Below are 26,500 nucleotides of genomic sequence, written 5' to 3'. Positions count from 1 at the left end.
AATTTGAATAATAATAATAATTTATTATTACTATTATATATAATAAAAATATAATATATTACTATTATTATTATTATTATTATTCCACAAAGCAAACAACAACATACATATGATTCAAGTCATATGAACTCATACAAATTAGCCACTTTTCTGATAATACGGAAAATAGGGATGTTTCCTCGAGAGATCAGGCTAAAAGCACTCGTCTTTCGTGACCTCTCCAGTCATCTCTCATCATCTCCATGTCTGAGGTCCCGTCTGTGGGCTTCAGTGATTCTGCTGTCACGTCCACCTGTCCACCGCGGCCCTGCAGCACATTTCATCCCGTTTCTCTGCTCTCTCTGCATTAGGCTGGCCGCTCCAGCACAGAGCCACCAGATCTGCGGCCGGTGTCTTGTTTAATCAACACTGATGAATATTTGATGGTGTGGTGGTGAGCGCAGGGGTGGCCTGAGCTGCTTCTCTCATTATCCACACACACGCGCACACACACATACATACGCGCACACATACACATGCACACAGACACTTGGTTTGCTATCCTTCTGGGGACTCTTCATAGACGTAATGATTTTACTACTGTACAATTAATATATTCTGTTGCTTTCCTCCTACCCTTACAGAAAACATTCTGAAAAGTTACATAGTCAAAATACTTACATCTGTAGGATTTATAAGTTTGTTTACTTGGTTTTGGTCCCTACTGTGACACAAGTTCTCATGAGTCTGTGTGTATTCAGGTTAGGGTTAGGACACTCCATGGACAAAGTAATACTATAAAAAACTCCACAAGTACACAACTCCCCATGTGTGTGTGTATTCAGGTTAAGGCTGGGGTTACGGTTAGGACACTCCATAGACAAAGTGTATTTAATACCATAAAAAAGTACACAAGTCCCCATGAGTCTGTGTGTTTTCAAGGTTAATGTTGCGGTTATACTTAGGACACTCCATAGACAAAAAGTGTATTTTAATACTATAAAAAAGTACACAAGTCCCCATGAGTCTGTGTGTATTCAGGTTAAGGTTAGGGTTAGGACACTCCATAGACAAAGTGTATTTAATACTATAAAAAAGTCCACAAGTACACAAGTCCCCATGAGTCTGTGTGTATTCAGGTTAAGGTTAGGGTTAGGGTTAGGACAGTCCATAGACAAAGTGTATTTAATACTATTAAAAAAGTCCACAAGTTCACAAGTCCACATGAGTCTGTGTGTTTTCAGGTTTAGGTTAGGGTTAAGATTAGGACACTCCATAGACAACGTGTATTTAATACTATAAAAAGTACACAAGTACCCATGAGTCTGTGTGTATTCAGGTTAAGGTTAGGGTTAGGGTTAGGACACTCCATAGACAAAGTGTATTTAATACTATAAAAAAAGTCCCCAAGTCCCCATGAGTCTGTGTTTATTCAGGTTAAGGTTGGGGTTACGGTTAGGACACTCCATGGACAAAGTGTATTTAATACTATAAAAAAGTCCACAAGTCCCCATGAGTCTGTGTTTATTCAGGTTAAGGTTAGGGTTAGGACACTCCATAGACAAACTCTATTTAATACTATAAAAAAGTCCACAAGTACACAAGTCCCCATGAGTCTGTGTGTACACAGGTTAAGGTTAGGGTTAGGACACTCCATAGACAAAGTGTTTTAATACTATAAAAAAAAACCTATTATATGGCCCTATACCTAAACCCAATCCTCACAGGAAACCTGAAAAGACCCCATATGTATCAATTTTTAAACATTTTGGCTTACAAACACAAGGGGTGTCCCTGTAAACCACCTTAATAGAGTCATGAACTCTAATGAAAGTCATACCCATATCATCATATATAGTTTTGTGTCCCTGTCAACCACATAAACATGCACACACACATGGCCTTCAAGCCTTGATCACACACACACATAAAGTCTGAAAGTTCCCCCAGACTCCAGCTGATGAATATATTCAGTCGTTCACGCTTCTCCAGACTGAAATGTGACGACTGGATGAGTTTATAGTGACACAGTGTTGGCCCGTCCTGTCAGATCTTGTTTGGGATATGTTTCATGCATAATGTATCGCATTAGGGCTATCTTTACCTCTGCGTGCAGACATCTGTGATCGATAAGCCATTCATTGGGATGAATGATCAGCTGCCTGTTTTGCCCATGTAATGCTTTCTGATGCCACTCTACAGGTTATTCCACAACTATCTTTGATGATTTAGCAGATATTAAACAAAAAATTACATAAGGATGGATCCAGTGGTATTATTTTGACATGGTATTATAAATACTGTATGTGAAGCTGGACCACAAAAGCAGAATATTAAGTAAAGATCATGATCCATGAAAGACATTCAAATGAGATTTTAAATTGTATTAAATTAAAATTTCTCTCCTGACAAACTATAAATCAGTGAAGAGGTTCTTCAGGATGATGTATACATCCCAATTTCAAAAAGTGTGACCGTTATGACTGGTTGTCCATGGTTACTTATTATAAATCATCAAATGTATACAATTATAGTTACAATTAAACTTTATTTTACAGTGTGTTGCTTGTCCTTAGCATTGTAAAAACAGTCAATTAAGCATAAATACATGAAAATTGTAATCCCAACCTTATAGTGTGCATATGTTGTTCATTAATATCACTCTGAAACTGTAACAAAGACAATCAATCAATCAATAGTGTAATCAAACATTTTATTGTTGCATATTAAAATATATCGACAATCTTTAACAGATATATATTATACAATCTGACTGGAGTAATACTGTGCATTTACACATTCAAATAAATTAGCTTTTTTAGTTTAAAGGAGTTCTCAGCTAATTAAAGCATTTGCTAAAATAGAAATAAAGACAAATAAGTTGAAAACATAAAGTATTAATGTAAAGCTATAAAGTTATTATGGATTGAAGGGGGGGGGTATAATTGAACTATTGTTTTTATTGTAGACTTTTGTCTCTGAAGCTTACGTTTAAATCACTTCAACAAGTTTGAGTAAAAACTTTTTTAAGCATCAACTTTGTCTCAGATGTTGGTCTTAAATAAAGATACAACTGAGATGAATGATAACAAATTAAGAGTACAATTTGAATGTGAATATGATTATGTGGTCTTAGATTTTAAAAAGTCTTTCTATTATTGGGCTATTAATAGCTGACACTAGTATTTTACAGTCTGATTGCAGTTTGACTGATTTTATAATAATAATAATAATAATAATAATAATATTAATAATAATAATGATGATATTGTTAATATGAATGCTATTATTATTATTATTATTATTATTATTATTGTTATTGTTATTATTATTATTATTATTATTATTATTATTATTATTATTATTATTATTATTATTGTTAGCATTAATAATAACAGTAGCATTAATATTAACAATAATAACAATAATAATAACAGCATTAATAATAACAATATCATCATTATTATTAATATTATCATTATTATTCATTCATTCATTTTTTTTCGGCTTAGTGCCTTTATTAATCCGGGGTCGCCACAGCGGAATGAACCGCCAACGTATCCAGCACATGTTTTATGCAGCGGATGCCCTTCCAGCCGCAACCCATCCCTGGGAAACATCCATACACACTCACTCACACTCATTCATTACGGAAAATTTAGCCTTCCCAATTCACCTATACACATGTCTTTGGACTGTGGGGGAAACTGGAGCACCCGGAGGGAACCCACACGAACGCAGGGAGAACATGCAAACTCCACACAGAAATGCCAACTGACCCAGCCGAGGCTCGAACCAGCAACCATCTTGCTGTGTGTGAGGTGACAGCATTACCTATTGTGCCACTGCATCGCCATCATTAATATTATTATTATTATTATTAATAATACATTAATAATAACAATAACATTAATAATAATAATAATAATAATAATAATAATAGCATTAATAACAATACTACTGGTAATAATAATAATAATTATCATTATTATTATTATTATTATTACAATACTAATACCATAATAACAATTGAGTTATTATTATTAATAATAATGCAATATGATAATAATAATAACAATAACAATAATAATAATAATAATAATAATAATAATAACAATAATAATAATAATAATAATAATAATAATAATAATAATAATAATAATACCATTAATAGCAATACTACTACTACTACTACTACTACTAATAATAATAATAATAGTAATAATAATAATACCATTAATAATAACAATAGCATTATTAGTAGTAGTAGTGGTAATATTAATCATAATAATACTATTAATAACAATAATAATATTAATTGCATTATTTTTCCTGAGACATCTTTTTATTATCTTTTACTTTCCTCCTGCAACCTGCATTATTTATAGATTTCCCCCTCATGCCCTGCATAATCTAGCAGCATGCTATTGAACAAACTAAAACATGCATCCGCAGATGTATAATAGCATCTCCCCACACTCTCTTTGGTCCTCTAGATGCCTTCAAAACTCCAAGCGAGGGGGCCCATTTGTAAACAGTGTCACCCAGAGCTGGTTTGTAAATATCTCCATGCTTTTGGCGAAGAGGGATTGCTGGAACAAACGATGAACTCCAGAGGCAAAATGAGGATAATGATGAGGGGCGAGTGTGTTCAATAGAAGGTCAGAAAGTGCAGGGCCCGGGGCCACGGCAGCGTTAAAGAGACAGGATGAGAGAAAGCACTTGACATTTATACAACCCGTCATAAAGCAACAGACTGACAGCTATACTCTAACAATCCAAATGGCCTCACGTGCTTAAAGCTGCAGCTGGGATGTTGTTTGGCAGGAAGCTTGCTGGCTCTTTAATTTCTGTCAGATTGCTCTTGAAGGTTTTCTGGAGTCGACCTGTCTGCGATAGAGCAGCAGATAAACGCGCAGAGCCCGGGCGGGTTTTGATCTGCATAAAGACTTTAACCTCTATTTCCTCTCGGCTAAGGGTTTGGAGGAAAGGGGAAAGGGGGGGGGGTAGTCTAGCTTATCAAATATTTTTCAACTTAAATGACGGATTTATTAAACAAATAGCTTTTTGGTCGACTCTGAACCCCTGGTGATTGAAATACGCTGTTGTGTCAACAGCCCGCGCTGAAGATCACTGAATAAATACGAGTCGGAAATGAACACGGATCTGGAGGATTCGCGCTCCCAGCCCCCTGTTTGACATTTCCGTCCACAGGCCATCCTTCATGGACATTGTTATAACCGTGCGTTTGCTCTCTGTGTGCACGTGTTTGCCATTAAACAGTCTGCATTGCGAATGCATTGCATAAAAAATACAAATACACATTATTATGGTAATAGTTATAGGGTGACCTAATTTTTATTTATAAAAAAAAATGTAATATATGCGTTTAAGTTACTTTAAATTTGTTGGATGAACCTATTATAGTTTTGTTAATCGAATGTTGTCGAATATATATAGAGAGATAAATATTAGATTAATCGTTTTATTTTTACTTGTACATATAGTTTGTATAAGTTCACGTTATATTTAGATTTTATTTATCCGTGCTGGTTAAAATCACTTTGGTTGGTTGATTTCTGCTGGATTTTGAACGTGTTATTTTTTTATTATTTTTCATATTCATTTGTTTTTATCAATGGATAGACATTATGGTAACACTTTAGTTTAAGAACCAATTCCCACTATTAACTTTACTCAAAACATTTTTTTGCTGCTTGTTCAAACTACTTATGTAAAATGAGCTGAAACAACACAATTCTTGAGATTTTTTTTTATTCAACTTAATTTTTGATGTTCTATCCACGTATATGTGGATTCACTAAGTCAATCAAATTACTCATGTTCTAACTTAATTATATAAGTTATGCAAGCTATTTTGAGTTAGTTAAGCATAATGTAAGTTTTAAACATGTAAACATAATGCAATTTGATTCAACTTAAAAAATTTAAGGCAAACATGATTTTTTACAGTGTACTTGTGTAAAATGAGCTGAAACGACAACACAATTCTTGAGATTTTTTTAATTCAACTTAATTTTTGTTGTTCAATCCACTTACATGTGTTAACTTAATCGATTTGTGTTGGGGCAGCATGAATGAATTGTGTGGAACCCTGCATTCTTTGCAGTGTTACCTTAATTATCTTAATTAAGATATTGGCTTTTGTTAATACTTATAAAGTATGATCTAATTGCTAAATAATTATTAACAAGCAGCAAATTAGTAGTTTATGTGACCAAAATTATATTAATATCTACACGAAATAGTATATGTTTTAAATCATTGTAACTTATTAAACTAAGTTAGTCATGTTCTAACTTAATTTTATAAGTTGCATAAGCTATTTTGAGTCAGTTTAACATAATATAAGTTCAATCAACTCATAAGGTTAATTTGATTCAGTTTAAAAATTTATGGCAAGCAAGATTTTTTTACAGTGTACTTATGTAAAATGAGCTGAAACGACAATTCTTGAGATTTTTTTAATTCAACTTGATTTTTTTATGTTCATTCTACTTACATTTCTTAATCGATTTGTGTTGAGACAACAAGAATCAATTGTGTGAAACCCTGAATTTTTTACAGTGTTGCCTATAAATAAGATATTGGCTTTTATTAATACTTATAAAGTATGATCTTATTACTACCTTAATAATTATACATAAGCAGTTAATTAGTAGTTTATTGAGCTAAAAGTCCTAGTGAGAATTGTAGCTTGAAGTCAAACGGGACTGAAATTATATTAATATCTTCACTTTAAAACAATATATGATAAATTAGTCATGACAGCATATGTTTTAGGTCATTGTAACTTATTAAACAAAGTCAATCATGTTCTAACTTAACTTTATAAGTTAAGCAAGCTATTTTAAGTCAGCTTAACATAGTATAAGTTTAATGAATTTGATCCAGCTTAAAAAATGTAAGGCAACCAGGATTTATACAGTGTATGTAAAATGAGCTGAAACACATAATTCTTGAGATTTTTATATTCAACTTAATTTTTTTATGTTCAATTCACTTGCATTTGTTAAGTTAACTTAATTGATTTGTGTTGAGACAACATAATCATTTTTGTGGAACCTATAATTAAGCCCATAATTAAGATATTGGCTTTTATTAATACCTATGAAGTATGATTATTCTAACATCCCTAATCCTACCCAACACTACCTTAATAACTGTTAATAAGCAGTTAATTAGTAGTTTATTAAAGCTAAAAGTCTTAGTTAAGGGTTTGTTAATAGCATAAATTGTATACATTAATGTAAAGTGTGACCAATTCCATAACACTTTAGTTTAAATAACAATTCACACCATTTACTACTGGTTTATTACTGTCTATTATTAAGATATTAACTGTTTATTAGCACTTGATGATATTATATATTTATATCCCTAGTCCAACCCAATACCTAAACCTAACTACTAACTTATCAACTATTAATTAGTTAATTCTAATACCCAAATCCAACTACTATCTTAATAAATATTAATAAGCAGCAAATTAGTAGTTTATTGAGCTAAAAGTCCTAGTGAGAATTGCACCTTGAAGTAAAATGTGACCGAAATTATATTAATATCTACATTCTCACAGCTCTATGAATTGATGCATTTAAAATGTCGCGGATGTTTAACTTTCCCCCAATTGCTCCTGTATTTTTTTCCCCTTCTTCTTTTTCTTCACATCCATCCAGAGAGTGTTTCTTTTGGGGCTTTAAATGGGTTAGCCGGTGTTCTTGTTGTTACTGTTTGTAGCAGCTGAACTTTGAGGGTGGGATGCTGTTGAGTTGTGTTGATGAAGTATCTCTTGATTAATAGATCCATGAGGCAAACCGGCTGACATATGGCTCATGAAGCAGCTGGGATCTGTACCTGCGGCATCCCCTCCGGCCATTAACATATTAGAGGCTTTAGTGCAGGCAGAAAGACAGCAGCACCCTAGAGCTGTTTGATATAGACTCTCAATAATGCATTACTCTTCAATCTGCGAGGGAGCTGTTCGTGGTGCTGAAATATGGCGCTGCGATTTTCGGTGGCAACAAACGCAGGCGAAAGCTAGTTTTGGGGAAGTTTTAATTCAATTATATAGGGATTTACGATTTTTTACAAATGTAATATATTTTAAAATTACATACATAGGCCAACAATTGAATAAAAGTTAAATTAAAATTATGAAAATGTTCCGATAAATTATGTCTCTAAACCGAACTATTTTTATTGATCGTACTAATATTAATTTAGTTTTTCTTTCAATTAAATGTTACATGCTGATGCCGCATTTTTAGTATTTAGTTTGACTTAATTAGTTAATTTAAAGAATTAAAAACTAACTATTAAAAATATGTTAATTTAGATGTTACTATAAATTAATTTTTAAGTTATTTTCGTTTGTGAGAGGAAAGATTCGATCTTAACCTCAGCACAAAGTCGCAAGTAGCAATAAAACTGCGAAATGTTATTTATTATCAATATTTTCGTTGGGGAAATTGTATATATTAAAAAAGAAGAAACTATAGCATCTAAAAAATATAAAGTTTGTAATGTCGGATGCCACAAACTCGTCTGCGCGCATAACCTAAATGCGAAAATGACAAATTTCCCTTTCTTAATAAGCTGTCGCTCCAAGAGATCCAAATCATGCCAGTCATTCTTTTCCCAAAGAAAATGTCCATATACTCACTGCGTTCTTGTCTTCGTTGCCAAAAGCCAAACAGGAGCAATAAATGTTTCTTTCTCCAGCAGCACTGCAGCTGCGACCTGCTTTCATCAAGTGCTTCCCTGAAAAACCCCGATAGCTGTCTGAAAATATTGCATTTTATATCAGCAAAGCGCGATTAATATTGCATCACCTACATATAACATATCTTTTTTAAAGGCAGCAAAATGTAAAGCTCCCCTCCCCTTCTCCCTGAATTTCTCTTCAATATTACAGCGGGAAAGATCCGCAGTGTCATTTTTGTAATGAATAAACAAACTTCTGAAATTAGACGCGTTTCTTTGGTCGTCGTGAGTGTGAGAGGAGAGTGTGTGTATGAGTGTGTGTGGAGACGGCCTGGTCTCAGGCTTCATTAAATGTTTATTCTCAGTTCGAGGATAAAAACCCCGTCCTCTGTCCCTCAACCTTCGGCTCAGTTTTGAGGAGACAATACGAGATATCATGAGCAGAAATCGACTCTCGGAGCTCATGTTAGCTCTTTAGCAGACACGTGCATGGCCAAAAATTTCATTTGTTTGACACACTAACATCCCATTAGGGCGCAGATAACAATTACCGCGCTTTTTAATTAGTGTCTTGTTGTATTCCGTTTATTAATTTTCCAAACCACAGAGCATGAATTATTTAATAAACCGTAGTACGGGTATTTAAATTTAATGCTCACGTATCGCGGCCGCAATGGTGCGACATTTCTTTAGAGGTATTGCTAAACATAATTTAATTATTGCATGCAAATGTTAATATTATGTAATTTTGTCTTCGTTTTAATATTTGACAATGTACTCTGAAATTTATTATGAAATTGAATGCATTTTTTCGTTGACGAGGTTAAAAGAAATACAGGTTTTCGTCGCTCTATAACGGAATTCTCAGTCTAGACTGAGAAATTCAGATCATGGAAATAAAATGTATAAATAATGCATGTTTCTGAGGGTAATGACTGTATATCAAAGATTTACGCCGATAAGCCAATCAAACCACTGTTAACGAAAGAAAGAAAGAAAGAAAGAAAGAAAGAAAGAAAGAAAGAAAGAAAGAAAGAAAGAAAGAAAGAAAGAAAGAAAGAAAGAAAGAAAGAAAGAAAGAAAGGGGAAATGTTAGTGGTTCCATTTCTTTTTTTAAATGGAGTTACTAGGCTATTTTGTATTTTTTCCGCCATTGCATGTTAGGATAATAATCTTTTTACGTTTTATGTAAAAGCCCTGTGGGTCAAATTTTAGAGCTTGCTGGTATATAATATGTATGTATGTATTTGTGTATTTAATTAAAAAAATTAATATGTATGCTGATAATTTTGATTCATAATAAATAATAATCAATATTACACTTATTACTGGTGTATAAATGAAAATTAACATGTTTGTGAACGAAAGCCGTGTCTGTTTGATTGTCTGTGCTGTACAGAATAAAATTCTCATCCAGTACACTCCAACTTTAATTTTTTTATTATGTTTTTTCCATTGTTTATTTAGAAGATCGCCGGGACTCGTGCCCCTGCAGCTGGATTTGGCTTACAGAATGGAGAAAAGTTTGGATGATAAGATGGGAAGACAGCAGACTGTTGGACAGGTGCACAGGTATGACAGAGTGAGACGTCTCGTGATGCGCACGTGGCCGCTGTTTGTAAACATACTTGTGCACAAAATAAAATCATCACAACTCTTTTTCTTTTCATAACAATTAACACGACAAACAACGTTGTGTCTTTATGTGAAAACAGGCATTAAACAGTGACTTACACCATCCACAAAGGTCTACCAGTAGATACTCTATGTAGTGCTTGGTATTTTTTTTTCTTTCAATGCATAGAATGTTTGCACTGCAAACCAAAGTATACAAACCAACAAAATAATAACTTTCAGGACAATTTCATTTAGACTGTAAGTATAATCATCTTTATCATGCGTGTTAACTAAAATCCGCAGAGGAGGAATTCTGATTTGCCAAAATCACAATAAGAAAATCTGAATAAATAGAAAATAAAAAAATTGGGAGTTGAGTTTTGCACGGTGAGCAGGTGTCATTTGTACGTATATTTATATTTATATACAAAAGCATATGAATATATCTAACCAATCTAAATAACAGTAGATTTCAGTGCAATTTCAACAAATACGAGCGGTGGTTGCCACCTTTATTATTTAAAAGGGACTCTGTATACTTTCCTTCGTTTTCATGAACTATTCGGTTGTGTATTCGTCAGAGCAGACCTTTGAAACACTGAATGATAACATTAGTTGATCAGCAAGACTGTGAAAAAGGGATCCGCTTTTAACACATTTAATAATCAAAAATATAGCAGTTCCCTGTTACGAATGAATAAGTACACAAATATAATGCTGAATGTAATTAAATAAATAAATAAATAAATAAATAAATAAATAAGAATAGAATTAAACTATGAGGTAATCCATCAATGGCTATTTCTCGTCATTCATCGGGACGAAACAGAAAGCAGGTCGTATCTAAGAGTTGAACCGCAGAAAAAGTAGTTCATCTGGATTACCTGTTATTTGCATACTTGACATTCACCAGTACAGTGAAAAGAAACATGAGTTGTGAAAACAAAACGGTACTAATCATGAGCACACGCGTTTGAGCCAAAGCGATGTTCCTTGGTCCCCAAAAGTCTTATTTTTCTTTCAGTTTTTGTTTGTTTTCTAGAAGTAGTCCATCAGTGAGCCGCGGAAAATTTCAACCTCTTCTGTTTTTGTCTTTGGTTGCAAAACCATACTCGCACCACGTTCTTTTTGAGGTCCAATTTCTCAGCTATAGCCGCGATTTTCTCTGAGGACGGCCGAGGCTGCACCGCGAAATACGCCTCCAGAGATCGTTTCTCCGGGGCCGCTATGGAGGTCCGCTTGCGCTTCTTCTCGCTGCCGTTGAAAATGTCGGGTTTGCTCATTTTCTCGCGCTGGGCGCCCTCGGCCTCCTCCAGCCACGCCTGGAGGATGGGTTTGAGGGCGATCATGTTGTTGTGCGACAGAGTTAGCGACTCGAAGCGACAAATGGTACTTTGGCTCAGCGAGCCCACGCCTGGGATCTTCAGGTTGGCCAGCGCGCCCCCAACGTCCGCCTGAGTCACCCCGAGTTTGATCCTCCGCTGTTTGAAGCGCTCCGCGAACGCCTCCAGCTCCCTCGGGTCCGTGTCCGAGTCGTTAATTGAGGGCAGTCCGTTGTTGATGAGTCCCGGCGCGCCCTGGTGCGCACCGCCGTGGTGGCCCGGCAAGAGCCCGTGGTGAGAGAGCGGCGAGTTCATGTTCATAGCAGCCTGGTGGGACAGGTGGGTGAGCCCGTGCATGTGCGAGTGCGGATGGGCCGACGTGGAGATCAAGCCCCCGCCGCCGCCCCCGCCGCCTCCTCCACCGGCTCCTTCGTGCGCGCTGGGCATGAGCGCGAGCGACGGCGAGGTGATGTGCTCCATGAGGTCGGCCGGCTCCAGGTTCTGGTGGTGGTGGTGGTGATGGTGGTGGTGGTGGTGGGCGAGTGGCACGGTGGAGGTGGACGAGCATGGCACGGTGTTCATCGTGTGGTACGTGGCGTCGGGCTTGAACGGGTGACTCTTACCCTGGGACACCGCGATGTCCACGGCCGCCAGAGCTTCGGCGCGGGCCAAGAGCGTCTCATCCAGACTGGCGAAGATGTTGCTCTGCAGCTGCGCTCGGGAAGGGAGAGAGTGGGAAGAAACAGAAAGAAACAGAAAGAAAGAAAGAGGAGATGTCAGCTAGGGAATAGTGTCAACACATAACACAGAGAATATTCCTTTTAAGAGGCTTCCAGTCATAAAAATTAATACAAAAAAGGCTGAAGCCTGAGCCTTCAGTGAGCATGCCTTCAGAAAAGATCACAGGCGCGCGGGTGATTGCTGTGGAATACATGAAAAAAACATTAAGGCGGTATATGCGCCTCCAGCGCTCCTCCTCGCGCGCGCAGGAGAACGCGGGGAGAGAAGCAGAAGTTTGGAGCTCGTTTTTACCTGTGGAGTTTGCAGACAGGCTCTCCTGATCGCCTCCGAGCTCGAGTGCAGAGTTGTGTACTTGTGCTCAGGTAAGCTTGGGTGCATGGCGAAATGAGGCTGTTTGCTGTTCATGGACATCATGATTGCGCGTGGTCCGGCTCAGTTAAAGTGCACAAAAAAGCAAAGCGAGGGTCCAGGACAGGTCCTCCGTCCCGCCCGCCTCCTCTTCTGGCAGCAGCAGCAGCAGGAGCAGCAGTCAGGCGGATGCGGTAGCGCTCGGCTGCTGATGGAACAGAGGAGATGCCCGCAGTGTGTGTATGTGTGTGTGTGTGTCTCTGTTTGGCTCTGCTGTGTGTGGATGAGGAGCGCTCTTACACCTGAGTCCCTCACATCTCGTCCGGCAGCCTCGCCTATTCTCGCGAGACGAGCGCGATTGACTCTCTTCTCCTCCTCTCATCTCAGCTCATCGCGCCTCTTCTCGTCTCATGTCCTCCTCGAACTGTAAATCGGCCTAACGACAGAGAGGGGGCTTCCGTACCTGTGGATTCTGCACGCATGCGCGCTGCCGATTTGGAATCTTGTTGTTAAACGGCAACATTGTATCATTTTACATTCGATATGCAAATTAGGGCTCTGTGTTTTGAACATTCATAATTAAATCAAGCACAAAACATACAAACTAATCGAACACTTTTAATCGGTATGACTTTTTTCGTAACGTTTACAATAAGCATAAGTCGATTTCTTATAAGATTTAAATAAAAATTCAATGAATAAATAAATGAATATATTAATGAAATTTAGGTTAATTTTAATATAACAAAAAATAGCTTATTATTCATGCATTTGTTTATAAATCATCAGCCTAAATATAATCCACATAATCGATCGTCATTTTATAATTCTATTTATACATCATTCAGTTGCAAATGTGACCGACTCCACAGTATTTTCAAGAAAATTAGCAAATCTGAATATTAAAATTTAGCTAATGATTATTCATGTGCTAGTTGCAGCGCGTTTAAGTAGCTCACATCAGACAAGGAAAATGGAAATACGAGAAAAAAAAACGAATGAATCCAAATATAATATAAATATTTAACTATAATCATTTGCGAAATATATTCATACATTTATTAAATAAAAATAGGCATAACAATGTACCCAGTACGTATTTACAGTTAGCAGAATTTGTGTTTGAATGTTTAAATTTCGCTCGTTAACGCCAGTCACGGTGGCATTGCTTTGACTGATTACGCAACTTTAACTATCATGTATATTTCACTAAACTCTAATCACTGCATGAATTTTTAATCACACAACGCTTCTAGTTGAAGCTAATGAAGTGTTAATTCACTAGCATTAATTAATTCTTTAAAAGACCGTGAAGGAGCAAATGGATTTGTTTAGTATTCCAGTGATGACAACGGAATAATTCAGCCCCCAGAAAGACAATACGCGCACTATCATCCAAATTATGACGCTGTAATAATAGTAAATCATACAACAAACTGCTTTGAAATGTGAAAATGAAACTCGTAACAATTGAAGATTTTATTGAATCATTTTTATTTAGAAAAAATTCCAGGTAAAAAAAAAAAATCTGAAAAATTATAAAAGACAATACGACATTTAAAGGGACAATTCACCCAAAAATTTAAATTCTGCCACTTTCCTTGCTTGTTCAAAACATATCTGGGTTTTATTCGTCTGTTGGACACTAAAGAACATATTTAGAAAATATTAGTAGTCATTTTATGTCCTACTATAAGTGGATGGGTGCCTGCAACCAGCATTCTTCAAAATATCTTCTTTTGTGTTCAATAAAGGTTTAAAACCACAAGGGAGAATAAATGATTTTTGGGTGAACTATCCCTTTTAATGTTTTCATAGTTCAAATCTGAGACAGTCATATCTATTCAGATAATTCTGCACTACACCACAAAACTCCACAGAAAATTTTAACGTTATTAACACACTTTATTCCCAATTTCATCCTGATATGGTTTTTATAGCATAACACCATCCAGCACACACTGCTGTCATAATTATGTGCGATGCAAATTCATAATAAAAGCCCTGAGGAAAAAGAAAAGCCGTTAAAGAGATAGTTCACCCAAATTGAAAATGCATTCACCATTTACTCTCCCACAAGTGGTTATAAACCTTCATGAATTTCTTTCTTCCATATAACACAAAAGAAGATATTTTGAAGAATGCTGAAAACCTGTAACCGTTGACATCCATATGAAAAACAAATATAGTGGAAGTCAATGGTTACAGGTTTTCAAGCTTTCTTTAAACTGTCTTCATTTGTGAATATTCTCACTTAAGTGTTATAAACCTTTATGAATTACTTTCTTCCATTGTACACAAAAGAAGATATTTCGAAGAACGCTAAAAACATGTAACCATTAATTCCATAACAGGAAAGCCAACTAGAATAAAAGTCAATGGTTACAGGTTAAGCTTTTTTCACAATGTCTTCTGTTGTGAACAAAACTTTATGATATTCTTTCTTCCGTTAACACAAAATAATTTATTTTGAGGAATGCAGAAAACCTGTAACCATTGACTTAAATGATAAGAAAAACAAATACAATGGAAGTCATTTTTTCTTCAAAATGTGATCTTTTGTGAATTTTCTCACCCTCAAATGATTATAACCTTTATGGTTTGACCTTTTCTTTCATTTAACACAAAAGAAGATGTTTTGAAGGATGCTGAAAACATGTAACCATTGACTTCTATAATAGGAAAACCAAATACAATTGAAGTCAATGGTTACAGGTTTTCAAGCATTCTTTAAAATGTCTTCTTTTGTGAATACTCACCCTCAAGTGGTTATAAACCTTTACTAATTTCTTTCTTCCATTTAACACAAAATAATATATTTTGAAGAATGCTGAAATGCTGTAACCATTGACTTCTATAATAGGAAAACCAAATACAATTGAAGTCAATGGTTACAGGTTTTCAAGCTTTCTTCAAAATGTCTTCTTTTGTGAATTTACTCACCCTTAAGTGGTTATAAAACTATGAATTTCTTTTCTCTGCTAAACACAAAATAAGATATTTTGAAGAACACTGAAAACCTATAACCATTGACTTCCTCTGTATTTGATTTTCCTACTATGGAAGTCAATGGTTACAGGTTTTCAAGCTTTCTTCAAAATGTCTTCTTTGTGAATTTATTCACCCTCAGTTGGTTATAAAACATCATGAATGTCTTTTTTTCTGCTTAATACAAAGGAAGATAATTTGAAGAAAGCTAAAAACTTGTAACCATTGACTTCAATAATAATACAATGGAAGTCAATGGTTACAGGTTTTCAAGTTCTTCAAAATGTGTTTTTTTTTTTTTTTGTGAATTTATTCACCCTCAAGTGGTTATAAAACTTCATGAATATCTTTCTTCCACTTAACACAAAAGTAGATATTTTGAAGACAGCTAAAAACCTGTAACCACTGACTTCCATAGTAGGAAAGACAAATATAATGGAAGTCAATGGTTACAGGTTTTCAAGCTTTCTTCAAAATGGCTTCTTTTGTGAATTTACTCACCCTTGAGTGGTTATAAAATTTTATGAATTTTTTTAATCCGCTTAACACAAAAGAAAACATTTTGAAGAAAACTGAAAACGTGTAACCATTGACATCCACAGTGGGAAAAACCAATCGAAGTCAATGGTTACAGGTTTTAAGCTTTCTTCAAAATGTCTTCTTTTGTGAATTTATTCACCCTCAGGTGGTTATAAAACTTCATGAATGTCTTTTTTTCTGCTTAACATAAATGAATTTATTTTGAAGAAAGCTAAAAACCTGTAACCATTGACTTCAATAATAAGAAAAACAATGGTTACAGGTTTAAGCTTTCTTCAAAATATCTTCTTTTGTGTTTAAACGTAAGAAATAAACTCAAACAGGTGTACCTGCTGAGTAAACGATGACACATTTCATTTTTAGGTGAACTATCCCTTTAAATCTCATTCTGAATCAAAACATCAAATCCGAATCCATAATCAGAAACCTCTCAGCTTCTACTTTAGCTTTGACATTTTGGAGGGGCTTGAAACGGACAGTCCCGGAGGGCACTTGCGTTTGGTGGGCTGTGTGGGATTTTCCACCATCACTCCAGCTCTGAACTCAACACCTGAAGCTTCCTCCTCAGCATCACAATGGGTGGCCTGCTGCTCCTGCTCTCCTGCTGTTCCAGGATCAGCCAAGAGGTTGCTGCAGAAATCCAGCTCTGGTATTTGGGTGGCATCAAAGTCTGACGATGATGATGATGATGATGAAGATGCCAGAGGAAGCTGTGAGACCTGCCCGCTGGAGTTCTCACCTTCAGCCATCATAGAGTCCAGCTCAGAAATCTTATCCAGATACGCAGCGTCCATACAAGCTTCACTGTTCCCCACCGGGTCCTTCTCAATATTTTCAGATCCACAGTCCATCCATCCTCCACACAAGACCTCTTTATCAGAACTCGCAGCGGTTTTCTGACTGAAAGAGACGCTTTGGAAAGATCCTGCGTTGTGATTGGCTGAGGATGAGCTTGGATTCTGGCAGTCATCGAAACTCAGTCTTCTCAGGTAAGTGAGAGGTTTGAGACCCAACTTTCGGTCACTGCAAAGCGCAGGACTCTTCAAGCTCAGACATCTGAGAGCCGAGGAGGGCGTTGAGGGAACATCTTTGAGCCCGTCCTTCTTTGGACTGGAGGTGTCTGCCAGAAAACAGGCGTCAGATGTTGTCAGGAGGTGCCCGTGGTTGTTGGGAAGCTCTGAACACTTTCGGTCCAGGTCTGTGCGCACTGAAGTTTCCTCCATTTCACTGAGGCTCCTCCGCATCAGGGCGATTCTTTCGATCCCTGCGTTTTGAGTCCCTCCGGAGGCGGCGTTTGAACAAACACCTTCAGACTCCGGGCCGTCCCTCTGGTTCTGGGCTTCAAGCTCTTCGATGTATTTATCACTTCGCTCCAGAGCTCTTTTCAGCTGCGCCACGTCCCGCTCATACTGATGAATCTTAGCCTCCAGAGCTGCAACTGTGTACCTGCCAAACCTCAAACACACATTTGTACAGAGTTACTAATAGAGTAAATATCCAGACGTATATATTTTTGATAAAATAAATCAGTATTTGCTGGTCAAATTTGTCAAATAACTTAGCATAACATACTGTATGAATGAACACTGTGCTACTTACTTTTGAGGAGATCTGCTGTCCACTTCGGCTTTCAAGCGCATGTTTTCCTGAATTAAGTCAAAATTTTGGGACCGCAGAGTCTTGTTAGCCTGAGGGAAAGTAAGTTGCTTTCAGAATAGTTTCTTTTCTTCATTTTTTAGTGTGAAACACGAATAACTCTATTTTTCGAAACTTCCATTGGTCAACTAAAAAAAATGTAAATATATAAACCTTAATTAATTAATAAAGAAATTAACTTATATGAATTAAAAGATGATCAATTTAAATTCAAATGAGAAGTAGGAAAAACATTTACAAACTACAAAACTTCAATTACTTTTTATTATGATTCTCTTGAATTTTCCTCTTTATTAAAATTGTAATACATTTTTAAAACATATTCATTGGGGTGTTTTACATTTTGCAATATATATATATATATATATATATATATATATATATATATATATATATATATATATATATATATATATATATATATATATATATTCACCGGCCACCTTTTTAGGTACACCTTACTAATACTGGGTTGGACCCCCATTTGCCTACAGCCTTAATCCTTCGTGTCATAGATTCAACAAGATACTGGAAAAATTCCTCAGAGATTTTGGTCCATATTTACATGATAGCATCACACAGTTGCTGCAGATTTGTCGGCTGCACAATCCATGATGTGAATCTCCCATTCCACCACATCCCAAAGGTGCTCTATTGGATTGAGCTCTGGTGCCTGTGGAGGCCATTTGAGTACAGTAAACTCATTGTCATGTTCAAGAAACCAGTCTGAGATGATTCACGCTTTATGACATGGTGTGTTATCCTGCTGGAAGTAGCCATCAGAAGATGGGTACACTGTGGTCATAAAGGAATGGACATGGTCAGCAACAATACTCTGGTAGGCTGTGGCGTTGGCATGATGCTCAATTGGTACTAATGGGGCCCGAAGTGTGTCAAGAAAATATCCCCCACACTATTACACCACCCCCAGCAGCCTGAACCGTTGACACAAGACAGGATGGATCGATGCTTTCATGTTGTTGACACCAAATTCTGACCCTACCATTCGAATGTTGCAGCAGAAATGGAGACTCATCAGACCAGGCAACATTTTTCAAATCTTCTGTTGTCTAACTTTGTTGAGTCTGTGCCAATTGTAGCCTCAGTTTCCTGTTCTTAGCTGACAGGAGTGGCACCCAGTATGGTCTTCTGCTGCTGTAGCCCATCTGCCTCAAGTTTGGATGTGTTGTGCATTCAGAGATGCTCTTCTGCATACCTCAGTTGTAAAGAGTGTTTATTTGAGTTACTGTTGCCTTTCTATCAGCTGGAACCAGTCTGGCCATTCTCCTCTGACCTCTGGCATCAACAAGACATGTGCCTACATAACTGCCACTCACTGGATATTTTCTCTTGTTCAGACCATCCTCTGTAAACCCTAGAGATTGTTATGCGTGAAAATCCTAGTAGATCAGCAGTTTCTGAAATACGCAGACCAAAGTCACTTAAATCACCTTTCTTCCCCATTCTGATGCTTGGTTTAAACTGCAGCAGATCATCTTGACCATGTCTACACGCCTAAATGCATTGAGTTGCTGCCATGTGATTGGCTAATTAGAAATTTGCATTTATGAGCAGTTGGAGAGGTGTACCTAATAAAGTGGCTAGTGGGTGAGTATGTGTGTATATATATATATATATTCATTAGTCCTAGGTTTCAATCAAAGATAACAAAACAGTTTTAATATATGTATTATAATTATATATTATATTATATATTATATATAGTATATACTATAAATATTCTATAAAGGAATTTAGCTTTAGTTTCAACGTCTTATAGAAGATCATATAGGCCTTTATAGGTACAATATATTAAGTAAAATGCATACATTATTATACTATCCAATATTTAAAAACAAAAAATATGTAGCAATTGTGGTAAGTGGTCATCTCAAAATGGTTAAATTACAATCACAATAAATGGAGATTGTCAGAGTTTATCGTCAATCCTACTTCTCTGAGTCTCTCGAGGTCCTGTTTGACCTTCCTGCAGAGGTCGTTGGCAGCTCTCAGCTTATTGGCCGACTCCTGCAGAGCACTCGGGTCAACAGAGCTGGTTTCACTCAGAGGAACCAACACTGCACTCGGTTCCAGAGCCGTCTTGAGTTGCATCTCAAGGCTCAGGTTTTTGCTTTTCAAGTCCTCGTTCTCTTTCAGGAGGGTTTCGATTTCATCCTGTAAGACAGATGATTTATAAGCTCAATGAAAAATCTTAGTCTTGACTTTCACTTCAATCCTAGAAATAATTGTTATATGCATATTGTGTTAACACCAGGGTCAGAATTATACACCGACAATCGGGGTAATGTTAGTTTGTGTTATACATGCTTCAGTGAATCAAATTTATGTATTTATATAAATAACATCTAATTTATTAGTAAAATGTATTTAGGTTTTCAGTGTTTTGAAGGATGTTTAGTGTATTCTGACCTACAGTAACCTCTGATTAGCCATTTCAGAGGTTACTGTGGGCAAACTAAACACACCAATCATCTAATTTGACTTTACTTTTAGGTGATGTATAGTCACAAGCTCTTATTTTACATGAAAAGAGTCTTGTGAAGGGCAGCACAGTGGCTCAGTGGTTAGCACTGTCGACCCACAGCAAGAAGGTCACTGGTTTGAGTCCCGGCTGGGTCAGTTGGCAATTCTGTATGGAGTTTGCATGTTCTCCCCATGTTGGCGTGGGTTTCCTCCAGGTGCTCCGGTTTGGAATAGTTGGAATAGTTGGCAGATCATTCCGCTGTGGCAACCTCTGAAACAGTGACTAAGCCGAAGGAGAATGAATGAATTAATGAATGAAGTGTCTTGTGAATACTTACGATGTCTATTGATCTTCTAGATCTGCCAGTTTCAGAATGTTGAATGAATATTTTCTGGCAAAGACTGAATAGCGCATTTATGCAACGGTATGAACCATTATAGCGATGGTCAAATGTGTATATACAGATGCTAGAGGCCATGGTCTTTAGCCTTCCTGTTAGAGCAACCGACTCCCATACAAAGAATCGCCGGTTTAATCCTAGCTCAGACCGGGTTAAGTGCAGAAGGACCAGTGGGTTACACCAGGGGGCTCAACCGGGATGGGAGTGAGGTTGTAAGTTTAACAGAGGCCCGCTAGTGAAGTGCTATGCAGGTAAACCTCACTCCTCTGACCTCTGAAGGTGCTCTAGTGACGTTAGAGGCCATGGTCTTTAGCATTCTTGTAAGAGCAACCGACTCACAGAGTCACACAAAGAATCACCGACTCACCGATTCTTCATACAAAGAATCACCAGATTTACACCAGCTGAGACCGGGTTGGGTGCAGTAGGACCAGTGGGTAACACTTAAGGGCTCATCCGGTATGCCGGTGTAATGGAGGCCAGCTAGAAAAGTGCTATGCAGGTAAACCTCAGTCCTCTGACTTCCAAAGGTGCTCTAGCGACTGACACTAGAGGCCATAGTCCTTTGCCTCCTTGTTAGAGCAACCGACTACCATACAAAGAACCGCCGGTTCAATCTCAGCTCAGACCAGGTTGGGTGCTGTGGGACCGACGGGTTACATGTAAGTGCTGGCCTCCGTTACATTGACATTATCTATTATTAAGCTATTCATATTATTATTTAAGATACAGATCAGAGATAACTATTTCTCACCATTACATCTGCCCATACATCTTATTCTGTCCTTCTCAGAAAGATTAAACGTTAATTAGGAAGGTCAATTTCTCCAAAAATCCCCCCTGTACTTCGCACATTGGTTAATTTTGGAGGGAAATCTCTTATATGGCTTGAGGGTGAAGAAGAAAGCAAGTGAATAAAAATAGTCTTTTGGCAACTTTTTTGTTACAACAAACAGAATGAATATCTTGTTTTGGTGCACTTTTTCCACATTCCAACAGGGTCTTTTGTGGCTGTTTGAACACATTCACCCACATATGTGACAAAGTATGAAAGTTATCTATTCAAATGCATTTCTGACCACCTCTGGAAGTGCTTAAATGCTTGAAAAGTTCCAAACTATGCTTACACAGGTTTTTAACATTGTCCGTTAGTCATCGGTTGATGTAGGTATATTGTAAATGGGAGAAAAATGTCAACAAAGATTAAAAAAAGTGTTTATAGAACCATTTTATTGGGTGTTTGAACAAAAGTACCTCATATTCTCGTAAAAGCAGCTCCCCTCGAGTCTTTCGGAGGCGTCTCTTTACAGAATTGCTCTCATTGGAGTCAGTATCGGTTGTGGCTCCTGTGAGCATACAAACACACACACTGTCAAACATGAAGAAACATACAGTTGAAGGCAAAATGATTAGCCATCCTGTGAATTTTTTCTAAATATTTCCCAAGTGATGTTTAACAGAGCAGAGGGGAAAAGTGTCTACGTTAAACAGCACTTGGGAAATATTGTAAAATAATTTAAATTTTACAGGAAGACTAAATATTTTGATTTCAACTACATTTAATCACATTGAAAAACAGCTTTATATTTCAATAAAAGCAAGGTTTGACCAGGAAATGTGTTGACTTTACCAATGATTTCTCTGCAGGGGTTTTCTGGGGTGATGGCCACTCTACAGGTGGGACACTGACTGCTCTTCTCCAGCCAGACTTTAATACAGTTGGAGCAGAACACATGGTTGTTGCAACAAATGACCGGCTGACGCACCTGCAAATCAGAGCCAAAAAAAAACAACAACAGGTAAATTAAGCATCATGATTCATGCTTGCTAATGTTCATGACAACTAACAATGATCATTATCGAAAATGTTCATCATTGTTAACAAAGATGACAAATAACATTGACAAATAGCATGTGGGTCATAAATTCTAAAAAGGATATTTCATATACACAGAAAGCATATGAAATCTAAGGAGTGTGATACTTTTAAATAAAATGCTTCAACTAATATAAAATGTCAAAATATGGGTGAATAATTAGTATTGTCGTTCGGGTGAACATGGATTTATGTGAAATTAAACTACATATTTTTTCTGACAGGTTCTTGACAAAACATATTACAGAATAAGCAATCTAAATAAATGGCATTATATGTGATATGATTATAAACGTAGAAAAAAGCTAGTGGTCTAAAGCATATTAAAATATAAAATATCAAGCATATATATATATAGAGAGAGAGAGAGAGAGAGAGACAGACAGACAGATGGATAGATTCTTTTATTTATTTTGTTATTTTTTTATTATTACATATCATTTAAAAATATTTATTAGATAGATATAGAGATAGATGGGTGGGTGGGTGGATGGATGGATGGATGGGTAGGTAGGTAGGTGGGTGTGTGGGTGGGTGGATGGGTAGGTAGGTGGGTGGGTAGGTAGGTAGGTAGGTGGTGGGTTATGGATGGATGGATAGAAAAATAAGGATGGATGGATGGATGAAAAATAATGATAGATGGATGGATATATAGGTAGATATAAGGGTGAATGGATGGATAAAGGAATGGACGGACGGATGGACGGACGGACGGACGGACAGACAGATAGACTTATCGATGGTCAGATAGATGGATGGATGGATGGATGGATAAAGGGACGGACGGACGGACGGACGGACGGACAGACAGACAGACAGAATATAAAAAATACCCTCAGCAAGTTAATTTTCCCATCCTGCCTCAGTAAATTCTTTGCCCTGCCCATTTTAACAAACTTACACCAATCAGATAAGGTGATGCATGTCAAACATGCATATGTTAGCAAACGCTTTAAACAGTTAGCATTAACAGCATTTTGAGCAATACATCTCAACGCAGCAGTGAAAAGAAGTAAACGGGTTTAGGTAAATACTGGACTAGTTTTTTTTTTTTTTTGTGTGTGTGTGTTTTGTTGTTTAATTTAATTCAATTCAAGTTTACTGGTATAACATTTGCGTTTTAACAATAATTAGCGTTCCAAAGCATCATTACATTACAGTCTGAAACAGCAAAGCTAAGTTGGTGGACTGTATATAAACATAGTTAACCTGATTGAGGTAAAGTTAGTTTTACATTCGTTCATTTAACGGTCCCTATTTTGTTTACCATGCTAATTAACTAGTATGCAAGTGTGACTTCAAAAAAACATTAGCACTATGTATTTGACTGTAAACAATGTTGTACTTTGATAGTCATTGGCTGCTAATATGATTTCCCTATTTAGAATTTGCAAATAATACTTTTCTGAAACTATGTTATTAAGGAGAATGTCCCAATGTGTGAATATAAAACCAGCTTACCTTCAACGTTCACCTGCAGGACTGTGTTTGTTAACTAAATGTACTGTAAGAAATTATCGCTGTTTTGAGACGTTATATCTTTAATACGTTATTTTAACACATTGTATTACGTAATATTTTTATGTTAAAGATACATAAATAAATAATGAACATAGTAATTTAAGGCCGGAGATGTAACAATGACATGAAGTTGACGCGCACACTGTACGAGTTTGTTTAACTTATGTCGTGCACTTACAACTAAGTGTATTAAAAGCTTGTTACCTTTCCGAGGCAAATCTGACAGGATATCGGTAAAGTCAACGAAAGAGTGACGTTTTGAAAACTTTGCGCCATGATTTAGTCCTTAGATGCACAACATGATCCAAAACTCCCTCCAACAGAGACAAAAAAGTGGCGAGGAGCACACGCGACTACGGCAAGCGCAGAGCTCTATTGTAAAACGCGTCTGTCGTAAAATTCACTGTGGTGCTTTTATGTAAAGGAAATTTAATGCTAGTTTTATTGTACATTTATTTTGCTCCCAAGCAGGAAACTCTTGCTTTTATAGAAAATATTGGCCCCAAGTTATTCAGTTAATCTCCAAAAATATTGTTATCTCCAATAACATACTGCTAAAAATATGTAAGCATTCTTTCAATAAATTTCTATTATCATCATTATTATTAGTAGTAGTAGTAGTGATATTAGTATTTTTTAACACAGTAGTAAATGATAATAACACATTATTATTATTATTATTATTATTATTATTATTATTATTATCTAAGCTGATACCAATATTTTAATGGTTAGTAAGCGTAGTCAAATATTATAATATTAAGTATAATATTTAATTATTATATAATAAAATATGCATGCATGCTCTCAGTAAACATCATTATTAGTATAGCATTTAATAGTACATGATAAAAATTACTTTTAATAATATTTATTATGTTATAATAATAATGTTCATTATAGTATAGCTCTCCAATCAAAACATCAAAATATGTAGCACAAAGACCCTATAACAGCAATTAAAAGCCAGTTGATATTTATTTACTTATTTATTATTATTATTATTATTATTATTATTATTATTATTATTATTATTATTAATTATATAATTGTAACATATTTTATTTTATTTTTTGTTTTATTTATTTATTATTTGTAATTATTTATTATTATTATTATTATTATTATATATAAATGTAAAATAATAATTTTTATTTATTTTGTTATTTTTATAGTTTTATTTATTTCCTTTTTTATTATTTATTATTATATATCATTTAAAAATATATTTATTTATTTATTTGTTGTTATTTTTATTATTATTTACAAAGTTGTAAAATATATTTATTTACTTATTTTGTTATTTTTATTGTTATGAATTTTTTTTCATTATTTATTATTATATATAATTTAAATTTTTTATTTATTTATTATTATTATTATTATTATTATATTTATATATAATTGTCATTCATTTATTTTCTTTTTGGCTCAGTCCCTTTATTAATCTGGGATCACCACAGCAGAATGAACTGCCAACTTATCCAGCATATGCTTTACTCAGCGGATGCCCTTCCAGCCACAACCCATCACTGGGAAACATCCATACACTCTCATTCACTACGGTCAATTTTAGCATACCCAATTCACCCATACCACATGTGGGGGACTGTGGGGGAAACCGGAGCACCCGAAGGAAACCAACGCCAACACACAGAAATGCCAACTGACCCAGCCGGGGCTTGAACCAGCGACCTTCTTTCTGTGAGGCGAACGTGCTACCCACTGTGCCAGCCGTGCAGCTTTATTTATTTATATAATTAAGTATAATTGTAAAATATTTATTTTTATGTATTTATTTATATTAATATTGTTTTTTATTTATTTATTATTTTTATTATGTCATATTATATATCATTTAAAATATTTATTTATTTATTATTATTTGCATGTAAAATGTTTATTTTTATTTGTTTATTTATTTATTTCGTTATTTTTTTATTGTTTTCTTTATTTATTATTTTAGATTATTAATTATTTTATATCATTAAAAAGTATTCATTTATTTATAATTTTATTTATTATTATTATTATTATTATTATTTATATAATTGTAAAATATTTATTTTTATTTATTTATTATTATTTTTAATTATTTATTATTATTATCAGTTAAAATATTTATTCATTTATTTATTCTTTTATTTATTTATCATTAATATTGTTATTTATATATAATTGCAAAACATTTATTTATATTTATTTTGTTATTTTTATTGTTTTACTTATTTCTTATTTTTTATTATTTATTATTATATACGATTTAAAAATATTTATTAATTTACTTACTGCACCAAACA

At 35.5% G+C, this 26,500-nt stretch overlaps 2 protein-coding genes and 1 long non-coding RNA gene across 3 annotated transcripts in view; 1 reads left to right on the top strand and 2 right to left on the bottom strand.

The window, feature by feature from the left end:
- Positions 1 to 22,588, top strand: part of LOC130230413 (uncharacterized) — a 110,645-nt gene extending 88,057 nt beyond the window's left edge. The window contains exons 2-3 of the long non-coding RNA XR_008837955.1: positions 10,174 to 10,278; positions 22,451 to 22,588. This is a non-coding gene — a long non-coding RNA (uncharacterized LOC130230413). The remainder of the gene's footprint in view (positions 1 to 10,173; positions 10,279 to 22,450) is intronic.
- Positions 10,272 to 13,029, bottom strand: pou4f1 (POU class 4 homeobox 1). Its single transcript, XM_056459406.1, has 2 exons — positions 12,678 to 13,029; positions 10,272 to 12,356 (listed from the first exon to the last, which is right to left on the bottom strand). The coding sequence occupies exons 1-2, from the start codon at positions 12,798 to 12,800 to the stop codon at positions 11,376 to 11,378; spliced, it is 1,104 nt and encodes a 367-aa protein (XP_056315381.1). The 5' UTR covers positions 12,801 to 13,029; the 3' UTR covers positions 10,272 to 11,375.
- obi1 (ORC ubiquitin ligase 1) lies at positions 16,528 to 24,520 on the bottom strand. Its single transcript, XM_056459405.1, has 6 exons — positions 24,405 to 24,520; positions 22,434 to 22,569; positions 22,058 to 22,149; positions 19,872 to 20,093; positions 17,862 to 17,950; positions 16,528 to 17,717 (listed from the first exon to the last, which is right to left on the bottom strand). Exons 1-6 carry the CDS (start codon positions 24,474 to 24,476, stop codon positions 16,700 to 16,702), a joined length of 1,629 nt encoding a protein of 542 aa, XP_056315380.1. The 5' UTR covers positions 24,477 to 24,520; the 3' UTR covers positions 16,528 to 16,699.
- Positions 24,521 to 26,500: the final 1,980 nt, after the last annotated feature.

This window comes from Danio aesculapii, chromosome 6, assembly GCF_903798145.1.
Source record: "Danio aesculapii chromosome 6, fDanAes4.1, whole genome shotgun sequence".
Taxonomy (NCBI): domain Eukaryota; kingdom Metazoa; phylum Chordata; class Actinopteri; order Cypriniformes; family Danionidae; genus Danio; species Danio aesculapii.
This window is presented reverse-complemented; position numbering and strand designations above follow the sequence as displayed.